The sequence below is a fragment of the Macrosteles quadrilineatus genome, unplaced genomic scaffold (assembly GCF_028750875.1).
Source record: "Macrosteles quadrilineatus isolate MER2022 unplaced genomic scaffold, UCM_ALF_1.0 Scaffold_3__2_contigs__length_128488019, whole genome shotgun sequence".
NCBI classification, from domain to species: Eukaryota; Metazoa; Arthropoda; class Insecta; order Hemiptera; family Cicadellidae; genus Macrosteles; species Macrosteles quadrilineatus.
The window spans coordinates 42,112,297-42,132,245 of NW_026542596.1; the positions used below are offsets into that span (position 1 = coordinate 42,112,297).

At 33.2% G+C, this 19,949-nt stretch overlaps 2 protein-coding genes across 5 annotated transcripts in view; both read left to right on the forward strand.

The window, feature by feature from the left end:
• Nucleotides 1-9,954, forward strand: part of LOC128991167 (endothelin-converting enzyme homolog) — an 80,054-nt gene extending 70,100 nt beyond the window's left edge. The window contains exons 14-16 of the mRNA XM_054413947.1: nt 2,303-2,449; nt 5,883-6,022; nt 6,975-9,954. Coding sequence (XP_054269922.1) covers nt 2,303-2,449; nt 5,883-6,022; nt 6,975-7,151 — 464 coding nt within the window. The 3' untranslated portion in view covers nt 7,152-9,954. The remainder of the gene's footprint in view (nt 1-2,302; nt 2,450-5,882; nt 6,023-6,974) is intronic.
• A 1,660-nt stretch (nt 9,955-11,614) lies between these two features.
• LOC128991166 (neprilysin-4-like) overlaps nt 11,615-19,949 on the forward strand; it is a 29,889-nt gene continuing 21,554 nt past the window's right edge. The window contains exons 1-4 of one of the 4 annotated variants that reach the window (XM_054413943.1): nt 13,010-13,072; nt 14,029-14,093; nt 16,737-16,891; nt 19,455-19,606. In XM_054413943.1, the coding sequence (XP_054269918.1) occupies nt 13,070-13,072; nt 14,029-14,093; nt 16,737-16,891; nt 19,455-19,606 (375 nt within the window). In that variant the 5' untranslated portion in view covers nt 13,010-13,069. Of the gene's footprint in view, nt 11,702-13,009; nt 13,073-14,028; nt 14,094-15,201; nt 15,306-16,736; nt 16,892-19,454; nt 19,607-19,949 lie in introns of those variants that run through there. The other 3 variants (XM_054413945.1, XM_054413946.1, XM_054413944.1) reach the window with 3 other exon arrangements.

Genomic DNA, 19,949 nt, shown 5'->3' on the forward strand with positions numbered 1-19,949 from the left:
ATCAGTGCCACAAATGGTAAAAATTGATTTCGTATGTCTTTTTTGGTAACTGCAATACAGTACTTTCTTTTTATGCACAGAAAAAAATCCCGTCCCGTCCCGTCCCGAAAATCGGGAAGGAAATAAAAATCCCGTCCCGTCCCGTCCCGAACTAAAAATTCAATCCCGTCCATCCCTAAAAAAGAGCGTAAGGAGCTGTAAACTCTAATGTACTCTTTGTTTTAATTATTTTTATCTTGTGAAATTAAACACTATTTTGGTATTACCAGTTTTAATTTTAACTCTAAAACACTGAGTACATACATCATCTTTACATTTTTAGTAGGCCTATTATCTGCAGGATGACCAACAGACAAAACTAAACAACTAATCTTATTACATACTCATTAGTCAACCTATAACCATTTTGTTCTTTACAAAAAACACACATTAGGCCTACTGCAACTGTGACGGAAAGCATGAAGGTATTTCATAAGGAACAGGATAGTACCTAGTACTTTACTTAATTCCTAAGGCTAAATGCTCATAAACCAGTTAAAACCTTTTACATTTAACAGTTGGTTGAAAGTTGAAACAAGCAATATTTGATTTAATATTTTTCAAGGTACAACATTTTTTCCCCCAATGCATGTTTGCTATGTACTTCTTGGTTCTAGGATTGCTGTTGCCTGCGCATGGGGAGACTTTCCTAATCCTTCATCAATAAATGTTGTGTAATGAGTTGTGAACCTCATATTTAGCATGACTTGAACTAAGTTTCAAAACTCATTAAGGACTTTTAATTTTTTTTTTCATTCCAACTAGTTTTATATAACATTTTACATTCTTTTAATTTAGTAACTATACCACACATAATGTGTGGTTTTACACATTTGAGTTAAAGTAATTATTAGATTCTGTTCCCAAAATTTAGAGGGTTTGAGGGGAAGCAATTTCATCCCCTCCACCTCACTCTAACATTGAATTAAAACAACAGCCGACAGCTAATCAGCTGATATAATAGTTTATACCTTTCTTTAAACCCTTTTACAATTGCATACAGCGCAGTTGAGAAAACAACTTTTTGCTACACTATTGTGAAATGACCATTTTCGTTACCTTCATGTTTATCACCTGCGAAAATTCATCATTACATTGTTTACCACGGAAAAAGAATGTTTACTATTCGAAAGTAATGTTTACTATATTTTTTGGATTTTGCCGACGCAAACAAACAGAGATTAGTTATGTTATGTCAACTGTTTCAATTTTCAATAACCAAAACTGTACAACCAAAGTAAATATTAACTTTCAATTTAAGGCATAACCTAAAAAATGCTATGAGTTTTGTACTTCCTACCTAACTAACAAAAAAATATCCAATGTCTGTTTTAATTAGCCTTCGTAGTGTAGCAAAAAGTAACGTTCAAAACACGAGTGAATGTGGGTCTATACAAATTCTTAACCATTTAAAGTGCTTGATAAATCTTGCACTTCAAACATGGTCTCAAATATGTAATGACTTCCTTTCACTCTTGTTATGAAAGAGTAAACCCATATCAATGAGATTGATAGCTTTTGCAAATAGACATATAATATAAATGCATTAAGCTTTACATGGTATAACGGGAAAACTGTTTTTGATTAATACATTTTTGTTTTTGATTGTTACATGAACTAGTATATACTAAATTGACATATTTATTTTTATTATATATCAGCTAACTTATTGCTATGAATTGTCCTGCAACATTGTGCATGGTTTAAGGAGACAAATACAGTATGTTGTTTTAGTTTTTACTGTTTTTAGAATTATGTACTTCTTAATAGTTGATTTATTTTGTGTTAAATTTGCACCTTGTAAAATACACAATATCATTTTAGCTTTTTGTGATAGGTAGTTATTTTAATTTTGAATCTCAATCTATATTTTTTTTATTAGAAGAAAGAAAATGTGCTTTTTCTGGAAAGTATTGTTTTTTTTCATTTAGCCGACATTAAAATTTGTCACCTCTTGAAAAACAATTTATTTTGGACGTTTATAAAACAATCCTTATCATATGAATAAATTTATTATTTATATTATGCTCACTTCTAGTGAGCATCAACTTTAAAGTCTGATCAAATAATAATTTAACAGTTTATCACTAATTTTGGATGTTTCTACAGTACTACACAATGCCTTTATTACCTGCTAAAATGCAAATTTTTAATTTTTTCACTTGCTCTATATACTTATAAGCCTCAAAAGTATATATTAGAATAAGGGTGGAGATGGTAGAAAATCTTTAGAAACTTAAAAATTCCAATGCATCTTTAACAGGAAGAGAGTATGACAAATTTGGCAACCTTCATCAATGGTGGAACAACAAGACTATAGAGAAGTTCAAGAACCAGACAGAATGTGTTGTGAAGCAGTACAGTAGCTACGAGATCAACGGAAAACATCTCAACGGAAAACAAACTCTAGGTAAGACTTTATTTTCTTTCTTTCTTATTAAATGGCGACCATACAAAGTAGGTATTTTAAGCCGAGTATGAATGGAGATGAGTGTAGGATGAGTGGCGCGATCTTGTAGTTTTGTTAGTGACTGAGGCCGACATATATTCCTTAGACACAGCTGTTAATTTTAACAGCCCATACAGCCAATGGCAACAAAGGGACCTACAGTTTATGGTGGAATCTAAACCACATTTTTGCCTTGCAATTAACAAATTGGTCTAACTAGTTATCAGGATAGAACACTGCGGAAAGTTGTAGTACTCACTAGTGCAGATGTTAATCCACACCAGGGAATATCGCATCCACAGAGCATGGCTATAAATATCCACAATTTGTGACGTAGTAGTAGCTGGACTACAGGACAACCCCATTGTCCCAGTCTTAACAATTACAAAATCTGTAGATCTCCTTTAGATCCTAATACATCTCCACCGACTAAAGGACTAACAATCACTACTCATAACCACTCAGAGAGGTTATTTTTTTGTTTATAACCACTCATTTCCAAATACAATCAGCTGGTTGGTATCTGGTAAAAACTCATTTGGCTACAGTACAGTAGTACGTAATGAAACCCCATTTGATTAAGCAGACAGCAAACTGCTGTTTTCTGGATAAAATCCTTGTGCGGAAAGCTTGTTAAAACAGTGTAGTGTGGTTTAAAAATATTTACAAACCCCTTTGAATGGTAAGAACTCGTGCTCCATGATTTAACATCACCGTTTTCTAGCGGTAAACACAAATAGTAACTTAACTAATTCAATATAATGGCTTTGCTTAGACTACCTCATAGCTCCCTCTAAAATATGCTAGCATAGAATTAACATATTTTTTTACAGTTACAAATTGCAGCTTTAGAGAGCACTATTTTGAAAGCTATGACAACTGCTGTTGCCAATAAAACATTAAGTAGAACTTAAATGTTTCAAGTTTCAAAACTTTAATAATGTAAAAGTTTTCATGTGAACTTTTACTAAGTTAAGGTTTTAAGGCTTGAACTTCCCTTGTGATTTTTTAATTGATCTTGAAAGTATTGGGTTTTCTCAAAATAAAGTGGCTTCTTCCACCATTTAGAGAAGTTTAGTTAAGTCCTCCTATGGTTTGAGGTTGGGAAGGTTATAGCAGGAGGAAAGTTGTAATTCTTTCTTAAGAGGATTCCACCTGCCGGCTGGTTACCACGTAAACATGGTCCTACAAAAAGTAACCTCATGTCATTATTAAAGTGTTTATCGAGTCGAAATAAACTGTGAAATATTCACAAACATCCAAACTATGCACTGGATGAACTGAAACTTTGTAATTGTTTCTTTAAGTATTTACAAAATCATTTTTAAAATCCGTAAATTAGTCATAAAAGTAAAAGTCGTAGTAAAAGTCCACATGTAATTTTAGCTTCTAAATATCTTTTAAAAATTAATTTGTCTTCATCCATTGCAAGCTCTGATATGAACACAAACTTACACAATCATTGGAATCAAATCTATATAATTAATACGCTACATGAAATTTTGTCGGTTGAACTTCTCCGCCATTTATTAACCAATTTCATCCATTGACGTCTCACTGGAAAGAGCGTGTTGCGTAGATTTGCAAACTGGCCTTACATTTTTGAAAAAGTCCTTTGGGCTCTGCCCCAGTGGCTTTGAAAGTTCCCATGTTATCCTTATGAGGAACATAATTGTTTACATTTTGATCAGCTGTATAATTTAATTGCTGTTATTTATTTTTCAATTCAATGAAACGCATTGAACGGTGGGGCACACGGAAGATTTCTCAGGTGCCGTTTGACGTCACTAACTGCTGCGTCTGAAGAAACAGACAATTTTATAATTTTCTATTATTAAATTAAACTGTCATAACCTAACCAAACTAACCAAACGAGCTGATAATGGAAAAATCGAATAAAGGTTTACTAATCTAAAACATAGTTTTGTTCATAAAATAAAATTATAATTGCCTAAAATTCAATTTTATAATTTTTTAATTATAAAATTAAACTGTAATAACCTAACCAAACCAACCAAACTCGCTGATATGAAAAAATTGTTGATAAAAAGTTCGAATCCGGGGATTCGAACCCGGAACATTCAGTTTATCAGCCCGCAACGTTATCTACTGCGCCACCGAGGCCGATGGCTCTAAACCATATCGTTGCGGTATTGGTGTTCCCTCAAAGTGACGTCAGCAGTTAGTGACATCAAACAGTACCTGAGAAATCTTCCGTGTGCCGTTTCGCGCATCGAGTACATTTGTTTACTATTTGAGTTTGTGTAAACATAACCCCCAAGACGGATCGTGTTAGTATGGTTTTATCTTAAATTTGTGTATTTATGGTTGTTTTGTGTCGCTATGACGGATCGGGTTAGCATGATCCTAACTTAAATTTGTGCATTTATAGTGTTTTTGTGTACCTATAATTTGTTTATTTGTTGTTGTTTTTTTCTTTTAAATGTCTCCGACGGGACGAAAACGAAACATAGACAGGAGGCGTAATCGTGATAACGACCACAGCTACAGATCAGTGGCGCGTATTAGGCTTAACTCATCACAGTCGGCACCTGACCCTGGACACACTCAACTATTAGGTTACAAATGCACCCTAACACTACCCAAAAACGACTTTTTGTTCTCAATTGGCCCTCTATCAATGACCTGTGTTGCCTGTACAGCGAGGCATTTAGAGAAGGAGAAAACCGACCGGAATGCTTTAGGTTTATCAATAACGAAGATAAACATGGTCTGAGTTACTCACCGGTAATCATTGAGTTGACTCTTTTAAACTCATTGTAAATATGACTGTTATTCGTTTTGAAATAACTCCTGTAATACATTGCAATTGCTCGAATTCGAGCAACATGTACGCTAGTTAGTTTTAAAATGTTGAGAGCTTGCACAATAGAGGCATGTTCAATCTCAAACTATATTTCAATCCATATAATCTGCCATCTTGAATAGAACTTCAGGCTGCCGGGTAGAACCACAGAAAACATATTACTATAACCCAGAATGCCAACCGCATGGTAAAAAGCAACGCTGGTGGCGCTGCCTACGATTGACAGGCAAAGCTCTCTCAAAACACTTAATGCTTTTTACCATGCGGTTGGCATTCTAGGTTAAGTAGTATGTTTTCTGTGGTAGAACCCAGTTATATATTAAAATAAATATCAAAATAATAATTTATTTTAAATTGCTTCTATCACAGCTGATCAAAATAAACACAATCCTGTGCATCAGCTTTATGTCGAACTAGATTATGATAGGAAATACTTATATTTCATGAGCTTAGGTCTTGTTTAGAAAGCATTACCACACAAATGACAAACCATTACCAAACGACTACCGAACAAACGATTACAAACGATTACCGAAGTGTATGATGTAATTTTCAATTATTCGCCAGGGGAGAATATAGCTGACAACGGAGGACTGAAGGCTGCGTACAGAGCTTATTTGGACTGGGTGAGACGCAACCATGAAGAGCCTCCTCTGCCGGCCCTCAACCTTACACATCGTCAGCTGTTCTTCCTCAGCTTCGCACAGGTCTGTCGTGTCATATAGATCAAAACATACTAAATAGATTAATCATTTAAATAACTTCTTGATCAGCATCGTATGTGTCATTAAAGTTAAAACGCCTGAAAGTACAAAAAATATGTCAAATAAGTGCTTAGCTCTTCTTTTTTTCTTTACAGAGTTTTAAATTCCTAAAGTTGTGGTATTAATTTTGAATTAGCCTGTAACATGTCAAAAAATAAACAAACATATCAACTTAAAGCTCCACTGTACATTCTTTGTCTTCTTTTTTCATAAAATAGCTTTTAATATTCAACTGCTTTTCACTTTGGTGAATTGGCACCTAATAATTTACAGAAAAGAATGTTAATTAATGGGATGGTTACAGTATTGGGTTTTTGGCGTGCATGAACACATTAAGAAGGCTCTAATTTTTTACCTTGGCGAACTTGTCATCGGCCACTGCCGACATGTTACGTCATCACTGCCTGTGTCTAACAATTGAGGTTCTACTGTATTTTGATAAAATAAAACCATATATTTACAGAAAATATAGCTTATCAGGTTTATAAAACCAAAGAGTACATTTCAAATCCCCAAATCTATCCGGGGTAGGTGAATAATGTTTAGTTGACTTTAGCGCTCAAATGCCACCAACATGAACTAGAGTTTACAAAAGGATGACAAGTGGATGAAGTACTTGCTACCGGTGCTACAGTACCGGAATGCTACCAGTTTGATCCTGAGAAGTTATTAGATTTTTAATGGTTTGAAACTGAGCCCACTTCTCCCTGATCATTGGGCTTTTTATAAATAATCCTAACCATCAAAACATCTGCTTTACGTCAATAACAAAGTTACTGTTTCAAAGAATTGATAATTACAATTTTTCACGCTGAAATATATTAAACATAATATTTTCTCTGGATAAATTAAATATTTATATGATTCGTTCAATTTAAAACGTATACTCTTTTAGGTTTGGTGCTCGGCCAGCACGGAAGAAGCCACCAATCTACAGATAGAGAAGGATGCTCACGCCCCACCCAAGTTTCGGGTGATCGGGTCACTCTCAAACTCACCCGAGTTTTCAAAGGAGTTCAACTGTCCTTTGGGCTCCAAGATGAATCCTGTAAATAAATGTGAAGTCTGGTAGACAGAAGAACGTTGTGATTGGTGACGACGAGTGTGTGTGTCAAGCTCATCTTAAATTATGCTTAGAAAACTTACAAATCTAGAGACAAAATAACAGAAACAAAACTAAAAGAAAAAGTTGAAATATTGGTAACATTAGCAAAGGGTGTTTTTATAACAAACAAATAAATTTAAAACAACATCATACATTTAGTAATAAAATGTTAGGCTTTTCAATCAATTGATAAAACAACTAAAAACATTTTCAAATAATTAACTGACACAAAATATTTATTTTGTATACCCTAATATTTTTCACCAAAGTTATCTTCTAGTCAAATATAAGTATCTATATAAAATCCTAGCAATATATGAGTTAGTTGGTGAAAAAAATACTATTTTTTTTCAAAGGAAACATGTAAGTGTATTAAGGACTTGATGGTTGCATATCTTTGAAGTAAGAAGTATTGAACCCATTGCTTTGATACTATTTCTTTTAAATCCAAACAATATTTAAAACTATTTAATCTAAAGTATTAAGACATTCAAAGGTGTCTTCAGTATGGGACCAAGTCCTTTCCATTATCATTCTGAAAGGGAAATTATTATAGGTTCTGTTATGATATCCAAAGGGTGAATTTAAAAACATCTAAATAATTTCTCATAAAATAAATAAACATTGGTTAAAGAATGATGATGATAAAATAAAAAGGAATTTAAATGACAGAAACTACTTTTTATTTATGTTATTTCTTGTAATAAGATATAATTACTAATACTTAAAGGAAATTTTGAATTAAAGTAAACTCTTGGAATTCTTTGGCTATATTGTCTGTACATGTCACAGTGTTATTAAGAGGATTGTTTTAATTTAGAGTGTTACAAGAGGAAGGCTGAGTCACATAAGGTACCTAAGGCTCTATTCCCAAAAAACTGTCAAATGTGTTATTGACAGGGCAAATTAAACGGTTTCCAACTAAGTGATTAACTTTAATGTGAAAATCCGGCTTCAGAAGGACCAGAATAAAACTTGTAAATATGTTTATGTGATAATGTTGCTTATGTTTAAGCTTGTGTTGAAATCCTTTCAATGCAACTGGTTGAACAAAATATTTATGTACCGGTTCCTAATTTTTATCCATCAAGAATTATGTATTTATTTACCTACACTCCGTTCACAAAACTTAGATGGTTTTAGGGGAAGAAATCTATAACCTCCAGTTAATCTTAACTTAAACTAATATTTCAACAGCTGAGATATCAATCAGCTGCAAAATGTATATTAAGCCAAAAAGTAGTGGGGGAACTTCCCCCCAAACCGCCTGAATTTTGTTAACAGACTATAACTTTCTTATTGTAAATGCTATTGCTGAGTTGAATAACTACAGTGAAAAATCAACATTCATATTATTAAAGCAGCTATAATGTGAGTCGAAAGTGTTTGAAACAGAATAAAATGATATTGTCCAGATAAAACTCAAAACTGTGAATAAATAAAGATCCATATTCTATGCAGCTTTAAATTTCTCTTTGTATTCAAAAGAGATTGTCGAGTATCCAAATTTAAGTGGAAAACTTAACATCATGTATAAAACTGTTAGTAGCTTAAATTAACTCAAACTACACATTGTTGCTTCATAAACAATTGTTTATTCGAATAGAGCTCAACTTATCAGGTAGGGTTTTAACAGATTGTAATAATTAAAACATGTATTTAATTTTTGTTAATTATTTACCCACAGACAATTAACAGAAGTCAATATAGGATTAGTCCATTTCTTTTAAGGTTAATTTAGTTGTTAGATGTAGCGTTGTGTTGTTTATCAAAAAACCATGTTATAATAACTTTGTAAACTAATAGCTTTATTGAACAAAAACTCAACTTTGGAAAATCCATTGAAAAAAAATTAATTATAAATTTACTATGCTATTGACTTAATATTTGTTAAGATTTGGTATTGGATGTTGATCCTACTGGTTCTTTTAGCCTTACATTTCTATACAATGGTACTGAGGAAAAATCACTTGTGTCTTTAAGTAAAAATTATAATAGTAAATGCGGCTCCAGACATACGCCATTTGCCAAGCGCCGAGCAGCGACTCGCCGAATCGCGAGTAGTGTGGATAGGTGTTTGTCTATTAGGTGTTGTCTATATGTTTGTCTGGATAGGTGTTCCCGTTCATTGTCGGTATTTTTGCACACATCAAAGTGAACAAATATTTGCTATTCCCAAAACGAACGAAAAACGGACAGTGGCTCGGAAAAGAACACATGGTGTTGATGTGTACTATAGCAAGACACATGTTGTGCGAATAGCAAGACAACTAGATCGCCGAACGTCAAATATTTTGTTGGCAAACGGCACATGTCTGGAGCTGTCTTTAAGGAAAGAAACCACCAAATCTAGATAATTTAAAATCATTAAGATGCGTTTGGAAAACATTGCATCTTTGGTTAATAATCATTTTATTCTAACAAACTTTAAAAAGAAAAATTGTTGTAATTTAATTTAACTCAATACTTATGTTTCCATTTTTGGGGCAACTATGAACAAATTTGTAATTATATTTTTAGTTGATTTTCCTACTTTCAATATAACAATCTGTTTCAGTATGTTTAGTATTTTGATAAGGTCCACAAGACGTTAAACTGTATGGGCTTGTTTGTAAGAGATGTTTTGTATTTTAACCATATATTATAATCTTGTCTGTGATATCATGCTAGTATTGTAAGTACTGTGAGTCTCTAGGACTTGTAATTATTTACCTGTTGTGTGTAACATTTATGTTGATAATATCATTATGCAAATACACTAAAGTTGTATTATAAAATTGTCTTATTTGTACACCCATGACAACAAGATCTGTCTGTGATTTTGACTAGTGTTCATTGAGTTTAAAGAGTCCTCATCACCCCCGGGAGTTGCGTTTTGGGGGAGAAGGTTTGTGAGGACGGTCGGGGTCATTGTGCAGTGCACCATTCTGAAAACATTCGTTTACCTACTACAGTTTTTATAATAAAGCCTTTCAATTAAATTTTGAGATTTGAAAAGATTCACTTTACCAAATTATTTAAGTACTTAACTGCAATGTTTACTTACTTTACAGCAGTAGTGTGGTAAAGTAATGGAGCAGTAAGGTTCAAATACGTTAAAAGAAGTAAAACTGTGATGATCTGCTCATAACGACCAGCTTCTTCATTATCCTTCACTGATAATAATGATAATTAGATACTTTAATAATTTTTAATTCTATTTAAATGTTGTTACTGTTTTTAGTAAACTGTTACAATAATTCAGTATTGCTAAAAGATATGTAATATTTGTATTTTTGTACCTGAAACTTTGAGTAAGAATGCTGCTCCCAGTAGCCTACCTTTTCCCAGAAAAATATACCTAAACAGAAAGAGTATAGGTTATGATGTTTTACAAACGATCGTAGGTAAAGTAGTGTAAGCAACTCATGATTCATGGTCAGTGTGGTATTTTGAACCAACAAGCTTAATTTATTTTTGAACGATGGCAACTGCACTAAAATATTCCCAATAGAGTTCTCCTCAGTAACACTAGAGACAACTTTCACCAAGCCGGGGAAGCTATTTATTGTCAAATATATTGTAATCATATTATCGAGTTAGTGAAGTCATCCTTACTAAGCGAATTTGGACGATGCCTAGAAGATTTTGATGTGGAACTCTCTTCAATAAATTCTAACTGAGTACAGGGTTTAAATACTTAAGAGTGACCATAGACCAAGAAAATTAAGAAGAAGTAGAGATAAATGGCAGATTATTTGTGGGGAATAAATTTTATTGGGCGCTTAAATCACTACTAAAAAGTAAACTTTATTTGTCAAGGAAAACCAAAACAAAACCATGCAAAACTAAATACAGCCACTCTACGGATCTGAAACCTTGACAATGACAAAGAATCAATAAAATAAAATATCAGGAACTATCTATCAAACAAAAGATCTAAGGACAATCTAAACCGAGATATAATAGCACAAATAAAAAGTAGGAGAAGAGAACACTGAGATGGGCTGGTCATGTGATGGAAGAGAAGAAGATTCAAGACAAAGAATTTTGTCTGAAAATCTTCCTTGGGGAAGACTACCACTAGGACGACCTCGGCTAAGATGGCAGGACCAGGTGCGAAGAGACATGGGAAAGAGAGGAAGATCAAAGGTAAGCTCAGGTCAAGTAAGGTAGACTTTTTATTAAAAAATTTCTTTAATCACAAATCTGTTTGAATGACGACTCAAGTTTAATGCAACTAGAATATTTTGCTCTGGTTTTCTTCAGTATGTCTTTAGAGGTTTTCTACAGTATGTCTTTAGAAGTAAAACAATATTGTTGTAGCATTGAAAAAAAGTTAAAACACACTGATTTAATTATGTTTATTTATAAAAGTACATATGTTTGGATTTGTTTATTTATTAAACTTCTTTGTTTGTTTACAGATTACAGTTTCATTTGACAAATTTTAATTTTGAGAAGTGAGAAAAAAACTTCAGTAATTTTTCATAATCTAAACATGAAGAAAAATACGCATCAGTCTATGAATTAATAAGGTGAGGTTTCTGTTAATCTAAATTAATTTATCCTCTAATTTCTTTAAAATTAGGAAGAACCCATGTTTTAGGCAGTCTTTCAAAAAGTTTTAGAACAAATACACAACAAAAACTGTCTATTTGTGAATTTGGTTGGAAAACGGTTTTCTGATGGTATTCATTTGTTCTTGTACAATACGATATATATTACAATTTCGTACATATACTTTTATAAGGATTTTTGTCTTTGTTGAATGTTTATTTTAATCATGTAACAGGGGTTTGCATGGTTCCTTTACGTGCTTGTATCCACATAAAATATTTACTACATATTTATTGTGAAATATTTGTTTACTTCATTTATGTTTTTAATGTAAAATTATGAGCAATCCATCTCAAAAATCCCCACAGTAAAAATATTATGTAATACCCTCGCCGCAGCAAACCTGTTACGGACTAAGCAAATTTCCATTTGTCTAAATAGATTTTCTCTAAAATATCTCCTTAAAAATTTTTTATTCATTCCTTATTTCAATAAAATTAGTCTAACGAGTTTTTGATGCTACAGAGAAGGTAAAAAAATGTTTTTTATGAAATGATTAATATAGTTTAGTACCGGTATAAAATACATACATTTTCCAAGTGATCAATGTTCATAAACAAGTAAACTACAAAAGTAAACTTATTCTCCATAAGAATAGCGTAAGAATTTTGAATTTAATTTTTTTTCCTTAATTATATAGTGCATAACAACATCAACATACTAATTCTTTGTTTTTAAGCACTGCAAATGGTTTTTGAAAGAAACTGTAAAACTTGTGATATTTCCAACCAATTTTTACTTTATAAAACCTCCTATAAACACCCGTAGATGAGGTAGTCTTGCACGTTTATACCAAGTATCATCAAAATGGATGATTTTTACTAGAGCTATTATGCTAACGGATACACATACTATAGGTACATGTCCAGTACATGTATACGATTATGAATTTGAACGGATGGTGTTTTTGGCCTCTCGGGACAACATACAAAATGCATAATTTTATCTGCTGTAAAAAGTCAGTTTTGGAATTCCAAAAGAGTCAATGCACACATAAAAAAAAAACTACAAAGTTATCTCTCCCAAAATACAAAGATGAATTTTCCCCAAAACATATAATTCTTCCAAGTTGAATCTCTGCGAACAAAACTTATTGTCAAACGTTACCTGCAACGATTGGTAGAGTGATGTTAGGCCAGAGGTCAGACCACACCAAGGTTAAACTTATTGTCCCGATGAATTAGTGGGTCAAGCCTGAATCCTTGCTGAGACTGACCATTTCATTTGATGTAATTTCTGTATCAAGTGCTGTCACCGTGTCAACCTGACAAGTGTCAACCCTCAATATGGTAGGATAGGACTATTAAGGCTTGTGTAATGATACATAGGTACTGCTAGCTGATGATTTGTTTAAGCAATTTTGTGGTTACAGTTTTATCTCTTGTTGTAATGCTTTGTGGTAATGTAGTTAGGATTGTAATTTTTAAACAGATATAAAGTTAAATAGTTTGTTTGGCTACCTTTACCAATGTCTTACAAGTTCGTTAATGTTGGAAACATCAATACATTTAATACATTACATACATTTAATTTTTACCATTCATCCATCCTTCATTTTTTAAAAGCTTTGTACCACCAGATCCCAAATTTTTAATCGATTCGCAGAATTTTAGTTTATATAAACTTAAAGTTTTAGTATTTATAATTTATTTTTATTAACTTATATAATTTGTTTCTTTTAGTTAGGTAATAATAACCATACTATGAACTTTGTCGAATATTTCATAAGAGCTTCATTAAGGTTGCATACAACCATTGACAATTAATTGTAGCCAATGATGAAACCATGAGGATATTTCTAAGGGTTGCATAAGGCCCACTTTAAAATTTTTTTTATTGTTCAGGTGGAAAAAATTAAAATAAAATAATGTTTTCATACGAACAATAAATAGGTACAGTCAATTGTATGAACAATATCCATTAAAATTGATATTAATCTGAGCAAATAATAAAAAGTCGTAATGTGGACATTTAGTTATGAAATATTAGTAATATTACTGAAATAGGCTAAATATGAGATAGGGAAAAAGTGTGTGATTGAAACTCAAAATTGCACAGTGCCCTCTTGGAGTTATCCATGAAAAAAAAATTATATAGGTACCGGTAGGTAAAGATATCAACTCTGAATATAAATTCAAGCAATTTGTTAGACTGTGGTTCATTTTGATTAACTTAAGTTACTGAAGGATATTGTACTAGTTTCACTATAGCGTGCACCCGATCATAAGAACACTGTGCGTTACAGACTAAGCTGGTATGCTGTAGCAAGTGTTGTCGGCTCACTGCTTCAAAACAAACCGGCAGAGTTAAGTAAGACTTTGATTCAGCTTTATATTATTATTTAATGTTGATCATGTTTACCTAAAGTACAGAAATATTACAGGGAAAATTTAGGAAATCATGCTTGTTAAGTAGGAAATATCCAGCCATACTGCAGGACTCTGTTAAACTCCATGTTATTCAAATCGGCATTTAAAATAAAAAAAAAATTAGTAACCACGCTGATAACTATGATTATAACCATGAAGCCAATACAACATGTGTATTTTAATCCTTTGGCTCTGGGAAAAAATTGTATCCTTCCCTACACTGGATATTGTGTGCAATACCTAAGCTCACTGATGCCGTCAGTTTCAACCCAGGCCGGACATCATATTTAAGGACCATCCCACTGGCTAAGACACATTAGTAAGCTTAGGGATTGCAAATGTATGGGATTCAAATCCACACACAGAAAGATCTCAGAGCTACTTGTTCGTGCTTTTCGCAGGTGAGATTTGACAAATTACTTCTTTACCATTAGCTAGTAGCACGGTTACTGCGACTATGGTGAAAGATTAGTGTTGGACGAATGAGATGGTAGCTTTTTCTACTGACTAGGCTCAGCAGGATAGCCAGGACCATTAACTAAAAACCTGAAGATCAAGGGCAGCTGGGTCCAGTTTCAAACTGTCAAAAAGATTTTGGACTTGTACTCAGGATCTTAAAGAATCTAAAGCTCAGCCAATTATGTTGATTAGTAATGAAAATACTATTCCCTATCTAGGCTACTTAAAAAAATCCTCTACTTCAAAAATTGTAAATGATGGAGTGAATTAGAAATTGAAAACATTTTCTAGCTTCTGTTATAGATTAATAATAGGTATAATCATACCAGTAATGTCCCAATAGATTTAACCGCACATTTTGACTCTCATATTATCTGTAAGATTATAAATAAAAGTTCAGCGTTAATTTTTTAATTGTCGGCTGTTAAATAACAGCGTAGTGATCTATATGTGTCACGAACTCTGAGATAGCAAGTTTTTGTTTCTTACAATCCAAGTTGTCAGGGTCAGTATTTGAAATGTGGCCTTTAAGCTCTCATTATTCACACTTAGTTAATGATGTATGAATGATCACTTTGTTTTTCTGGTTCATATTTAGTTTGTAGAGTTTCAAAAATGTAATCACATAGTTTTTAAAATTTTTTGGAATTAATATTAGTTTTTTGATCATGCACACGTTGGGTGTGAAAAATATGTGAGTATAAAACACGCTTTTGATGTCTATATGCTATTTTTAGTCCATACATATGTTCAGTAATTTTTGCTTTAGAATACAAAAGTCAATCAAAGAGTTTTAAAAGAAATACATACATACATTAGGCCTACCTACCAAAACTCATGTTTGTTAATTATTAGGAGGCATTGTTTTTATAGTCTATACAATAAAAAAAAAAAATATTCTTTTAAGGGTTTAGTAGGCTAAATTAATCTAATTATATACATTTAAATATTACGTATCAAATTAAATCTCTTAAACAATTAGATATTCACAGTTAGGTAATTGGCAATGCAAGTTGTCATCGCGATACCAGTAGATGCAAACATCTCTGTAATTTCATATTGAAACACTAGGCATAACTGAACACACCAAGAAGGAAGGTACAGAGGAAACATTCCATGGTACACCTAAGTGGTGTCTAGCATAGTTGCTGGTGTCTAGGGCAAAGCCCAACACCGGCTCCCTCGCCCTCGTGTACTACAATTCTCACAGTAGAAGAAAACCCTGTGCTATTAGAATTTCCACACAGTTCTCGCATTTCTGGCTCTTCATTGTTCGTCAGAAGTATATTTCCGGCACAACACTAGAGCTGAAAGCGCACGTTCGTCCCATAACCAAAGTTTCCTCTGTACCTCACTCTCTGTGCTGAATCAAACACTGACTCAAAACAAGATTCATATATGTTTAACAAAGAAAAACTTCTGTTTTAAAACACTCGTCTACCTTCAGTCAACAGCCCACTTTTCTACAAAGCTTTTTTTTCACTAATCCTTCCATTTATACTTGATAAGTAAACTCACTGATTGCTTAATATTACAATAGTCTTCAATAATGCATCAACTTTCACAGCTCACTTTTGTCACTTTAAAATAACTAATTTTACAAAAAAATAATGTAAAACAAATTGTATTGATTATGAGTTCTTGTTTGTATCACAGATAGTTTAGATCACTTACTGACTTCTGATTAGTAATTACAAAAAACATTTTTAGCTAAAAAAAAGTCAGATAAAATCACAATCAATGACTTGCTGAATAGAACACAATCACAATCTGGTATACTATTTGGCCTGGATAAAAAAAGAATAGCAGTATTTTACTTTAAAGAGTGTATAATTCATTCAAGTAATTATAATAATTAACTGCTTCCAGCTGTAAGTGTTAGATTATATAACAGCGGCTTAAGATAAACACTAGCTTGAATTAAATCAATGAATACTTCCACAATCAATGATATACACAAAGCAAACCAGGTACATACTGTTTATCCTGTTAACAACAAGACCAAATGTAGGACTATTGTTGGATGACCTTGACAGAATGGCAGATGCACCTGACCTTGGCACTGTGCTCACGCTTCACAGCAAATTATATTGTTTCCGTATTCAGCGACACACTATTTCCTCAGATGGTGTGCGGACTTTGAGGAGAAGGGTCGGCACAGAGCTCTCAGGATCATGCTGGGAGTCACGCTTATCCTGTTGCCTGTCGCGGTTTTCTCCGTCGGGGTCGTCAAGATGGCTTCCTCCTCACAGAAAAGTATTCCCCGCATTCCTCAGGCAGGTAGGGAAATTTAAGGTTTAAATTGTGTTTTGTGGTTTCTAAATTCGGTCGTACAGGTATGGTATGTTAGGGATTCATTAAAAATAGTCAAAATTTTTCTGCTTCCACTCTACTTTGATATTTATATTTTGAATTTAACCTGCCACAAGTTTAAAAAGATGGTTTGTTGATTTTGTACTGTGTATCTTTTTATGTTGTCAACCCAAATGGATAAATCTCATTGAACGTCATGACTACTGCGAGTAAGCCTTTTTATGATAAAATTTAAAATAATACTTCTCAGCAATGCTTAAAAAGTTGTAAACTGACCGACCTTTACAGTAGATTCCCTCTTATCCGGATACCTTTTAACTGGACTACACTCGGCGGAAATTACATCTCTTTAGCCGGACAATTTTTATTGGTACATCGGTTTAACCGGACTAGATCGGCAGGAAGTGGGCGGTATACTGAAACGTCTGTTCTCGTGGGTAAGATTTGAGACCGTTGATCACGTGTCTAAAAGCGCTCTCCTAAATTTAAGTTTTATACTGTATACAGTATGAATTTAAACAGTCCGTTTTAACGAGTTTTTGGGGACGTCGGTTTAACCCGAAAAACCTCTATCCTTGGTCCCGAGGAGTCCGGATAAGAGGGAGTTTACTGTACTTATGTTTTATTTATACCATTGATTTGTGGATACTGAAGTAGACATATTTAACCCATACAACAGTTTAGTAATGGGCTGGCTGTAGAAAAAAAAGAAAAAAACTAATTAAAAAAAGAACACAGTTCATTGAGCACTTACAAAGTGTGATAGTTAAAATTGTTTTTTATCTTTTAGTTTTTGTTAAGTGGATGGTTTTTGATGTAACATAGAATAGGTACAACATGCTGTTAAATAAATCACACTTCCAGATAGTGTAGTCATGAAAAAAATTTGGTGTATGAGAAATAAAAGGGTAATTTATAGAAGCCCATTTTGTTGGTGGGTTAGTTAAGTGAGCTTATAGGTCTCGTTGTAAATGGGCTACAACTTTGAAATGACAATGAATTGTCCACTTCAGGAGAGTTTGACTATATTCGAGAAGAAACCAGGTCTTAAGTTCCTCCTAGCTACTTCCATACTGAAGGTCACAGTCATTGTAAAATTGTTAGCTCCAAGATATCCAAGTTTATTCATCCACTTGTGAAGTATTATTCTCTCATCATCTCTTGCTACACAATTGTTTTGTATTATTCCTGTTGATTAACATAGTTCTCGATTACATCTTCACAAACTACAGATTTCCAAGGTTGCCAATGCTAAGTAGGAAGTAATTTAAATATTCATTGTTGAGTTAGATAATGTTTGTATCCCATAGCTTTTCCTCTCCATCACATAACTTTTAGCTAATCTTTGTTGTCATTCATCCTTTTACATTTGAAGGTAACGTTGAAAAATAATAAAAGTAATATTTTGATCCATTTTCTTGTCTTGTATTTCACAATAAATGTATGGTTTAAAGAACTCTCTCATACAGCAGATGATTGAATTGTTCAAGAAGCATTTTTGAGGTTTAGGATTAATGAGTGCATTCCATAAATCATAATCAGATACCATCTGAAAGATTCTAAAATATGTTTCTATAATCCACATGCTGCGTTTATTAAAAAAATATATATTTATTTTTTGGTTTGGTGATCTGTTCAGGTTTAGTAATGGTTTGATTTCAAAAATGGGCCCAGCTGCTATCATTCGGCTTTCAATAAATGGTCCAGGCTAAAGAAGCCAATCTTATAGTCACAAAGACCATATCAGTGGTGTTCACGCTCTGCTATTTATAAAATAAATTAATGTTTTTGGAACCCCTCCCTCCCTCATAACTCCCTCATTCCTGCCTAAATGACCCCTGAAAATCCAACATTACCCAAAAACCAGACATTTTAGAGCAACACTACCAATCCTTTCAATGACAAGAGAATTTAAAAAATCGGAGAATATATTATCAATGTGAGCTTACTTGGACTTTTTCTTTTTACTATGGTGTAAGAGGGTGTTTGCCAGGCTGGGAACAAAGGAAAATACAATATTTCCTACTGTTTAATAGTTGCTGCTGTTTGCTCATATAATAGTCTTTTTTTACTTTAAATCTCAAAACTAGATTGGATAGCAATTAGTTTCAATCTAAACCCTTTTTCATGTAGTCTATTCTGATTGGGTGTGTTAAGGATCACTAAATAGCTAAAGGTATATTAATAAGCAAATTGTTTCAGATATTTAACCATCATGTTAAAGTTTACAATGCCAAATCCAGCTCTTTCATTCAAGCATGCTTCATTGTGTGTTTTGGAAACAAGAAAATCACTTGGTAAAAGGAATTTAAGGGAAATCACTAATTTAACTTTGTTTGAGTTTTCATCCGTTTAGTCACTGATCTGGGTGTCTCTACTTAAATTTCCAGCAGTTCAAAGGTGGTTGGACTGACCTTCAAATTCATTCAGATATAAAAAAGTAATACATATTCTTCAACTATTGAACTATACACACTTTATATTATTGTACATGCTCATAAGGCAAAGTTAATGCTATCAATTATTTCAGAGCAACTGATTTTCGATGACATGCGTGAGCACGCCGACCATGACTTGCTCCAAGACAAGACAAGTTGTATTCCGACGCAAGCCTCGTACATCTCTCTGGCTAGAGCACGGAGAGCCCTCTCTGACTCTCTGCCAGATTTTGAAACTTACAAGGTGACTCGATTATAGGTCTAAACTGGTAAAACTGTCAGTTAAGTTTAAGTAAATTGAATCATAAATACAGCTGTAATGATGGTAGAGTCATGATCATCTGATCTTCGTTTATCAGATGATCAGCTTATTTTTTTCCAACGAACCTTGCAGACGATAGAGTACCGAGATTTCCAATGCTATTCCATGTTGTATGACTGTACACTTTTGTAAATAGGTACAATACCTTTTCTCGTCCTGTCTTTACTGAGAAGATCTTTAAGGAACCTACACTTTACTGTAAGTCTGGTTTAGCCTGCTGCATACCATTACAGTTCATTCACTCCTTGTACGTGAATATCTCTCA